This window comes from Sinocyclocheilus anshuiensis, unplaced genomic scaffold, assembly GCF_001515605.1.
Source record: "Sinocyclocheilus anshuiensis isolate Anshui unplaced genomic scaffold, SAMN03320099.WGS_v1.1 scaffold124, whole genome shotgun sequence".
NCBI lineage: Eukaryota > Metazoa > Chordata > Actinopteri > Cypriniformes > Cyprinidae > Sinocyclocheilus > Sinocyclocheilus anshuiensis.
In genome coordinates, this window is record NW_015554082.1 from 374,166 (window position 1) to 376,441 (window position 2,276).

The window sequence follows — 2,276 nt, forward strand, 5'->3', positions numbered from 1 at the left end:
TTTTGTAATAACCCTGCTGAAAAAAAAACTATAGAAACCATCACAGAGTCGGTTTTAATGGGACTTGTATTGGTTTTAATGGGAACTGTAATGGTGTCTATTGGTCTCCATTGGTAATTGGTCGCCTTCTATTGTTAAAACAACTAAATCCTAATGAAATATGTCCCAAAACACACTACAGAAGACCATTTTTTAATGGTTTTAATTTAAAAGCTGATGGTTTGTAATGTGTGTAGTGGTGTTTTGTAGTGGAAACCGTTAGAATTTCTGTGATGGTTTCTATTGTTTTTTTTTCAGCAGGGAACTGAGTAACACGGGCAACATTGAATGTGATCTTTAGCTTCTTGGAAAGCCTTAGGGAAAATTGTTGCTTTCGAATATAATTAGACGCTATTGTATTAATTTCATTTAATTGACTTCAGTTAATTCAGTGTGTAGTATAACCTTTTCGTCTGTGATTCCTTGGTGCTTTATTTTCACATTTGAAGTCTGTTTGCCTCAGGTAATGCGTTCATCCGCCGCGCGAGGGCGATAGAGCGCTCTGATCTGCTGCAGGAAATAACCGAGAGCAGAAATGAAAGTTGTTCAAGTGTACAGAATGATTAACTGAACGTTTGCTAATAACTCCATTTAAATGGCGTTTACTTTAACATTAGTTGTTTTGACAATTTACCATGAGCTGCTCATGGGATCCAACAGCGTCGAACTAATCAGGAAAAATCTGACGGACGGAGAACGATTGAAAACTTTTCAGCGAGGACATGAAAACAATGAACACCATCAGAGACGGATTCATTTCCAGGTACATTTAGTGTACTAACATTAATATCTCACAAACTACAGCATTAAATAAGAATCATAAGAACTCAATCACCGCGGCTGATAAGTGACAATAACTGTGTTTCAAAACCTAGTGAACTGCCTAAGTAGACACTAGCAGCTTTAGGCATCATAGATGAGCTCCCTCACACAAATACAGTTTTGGTAATGCGCCTTGGATGCCTAGAAATGCTGTCTAGTTAGGCAGCTTACTCGGTTTTGGAGGCAGAAAATAACTAGCTGATTTTAATGCATCTAAATATTAAAACCATAAAGTAAATCTACAGCTACTACTTGTCTCAATATAAAATATGAGTTTTACGGAACATATTTAAAAAAAAAAAAAATGTAGGCAATGCCAGTAATGCCATTAGTTTCTGTCATGTGATGTGACAAATTTCCTCATGTGATTAGCATCTCACCTGTTGCTCAAGGTGTCTATGGTCATGTCTTGTTTTGTCTGATTGTAGAACTCACTCAAGAGACAAGCCTTTCTGAATTCAGTACTGAAGAGATCAGACCAGTCTGCCCGTTACGGCATCAACCAGTTCTCGGACTTATCTCCACAGCAATTCAAAGGTGACTATATGCAGGTTATGGATTCTTACAGATGAATGCACTTTGTATGATGTCATCTGTCATGTCTCATTTTTTCTCAGAGCGATATCTCACTGCCCGGACTGAGACGGCTCCAAAGTTTGACCCCTCTAGGACTGGAATTCAAGTCAAGATTAATTATCCACCCAAGTTTGATTGGAGGGACCATGGAATTGTCGGACCAGTCCGAAACCAGAAGTCGGTATGGTGTTGATATTAAGACTAGGGTTTACATGTGATCTTTTTCCACTCATGTAAATACTCAAAACATATGACTTTTTTTTTTCTTACTATGTGTAATAGATAGGTAGGGCTGGGCGATATAGCTAAAAAATTTATCAACGATATAATGTTTCATATCGTTCGGTATCGATAATTATTTACATTTTTATGACCTTTTTTTAAAACAAAAAGCAATAGAAATTGTTTTTTTTTATTTAACCACTGTAACACAATTTATTGAGACAAACAACAAATATTTTTTGTTTTAACAATCAAACACAATAAAAATTAAACAAATATCTAATTTCTAATGTTTTATATGCAGATTAAATAGGTCTTTATTGTATAGGTCTAATTGTCTCCCGAGGCCACAGGAGGGCGCAATGAGCAAAATAATGCAGCACATTTAGCAAGTAACTCTATAAAAAAAACGTGCATTGTCTAAATTAACTCATAAAAATCAAATATAATTTCGTAAATTACATAAACAATTATGAACAAAACAGCATCATGTATTTATGCATTGCTTAATCCAAAGAGCCGAAGCCTCATTCACACAGACTGCATTTACAAACATATGAGACGCAGTGAAAAGGAATAAACCTCCACAAATTTGCGACGTGTTTTCTAAAAGTTTA

General features: G+C 35.7%; 1 protein-coding gene across 1 annotated transcript in view; it reads left to right on the top strand.

Moving 5' to 3' along the window:
- The first annotated feature begins 522 nt into the window (after nt 1-522).
- LOC107669075 (cathepsin O-like) overlaps nt 523-2,276 on the top strand; it is a 7,874-nt gene continuing 6,120 nt past the window's right edge. The window contains exons 1-3 of the mRNA XM_016461170.1: nt 523-802; nt 1,290-1,398; nt 1,479-1,618. Of these exons, the coding sequence (XP_016316656.1) occupies nt 635-802; nt 1,290-1,398; nt 1,479-1,618 (417 nt within the window). The 5' untranslated portion in view covers nt 523-634. The remainder of the gene's footprint in view (nt 803-1,289; nt 1,399-1,478; nt 1,619-2,276) is intronic.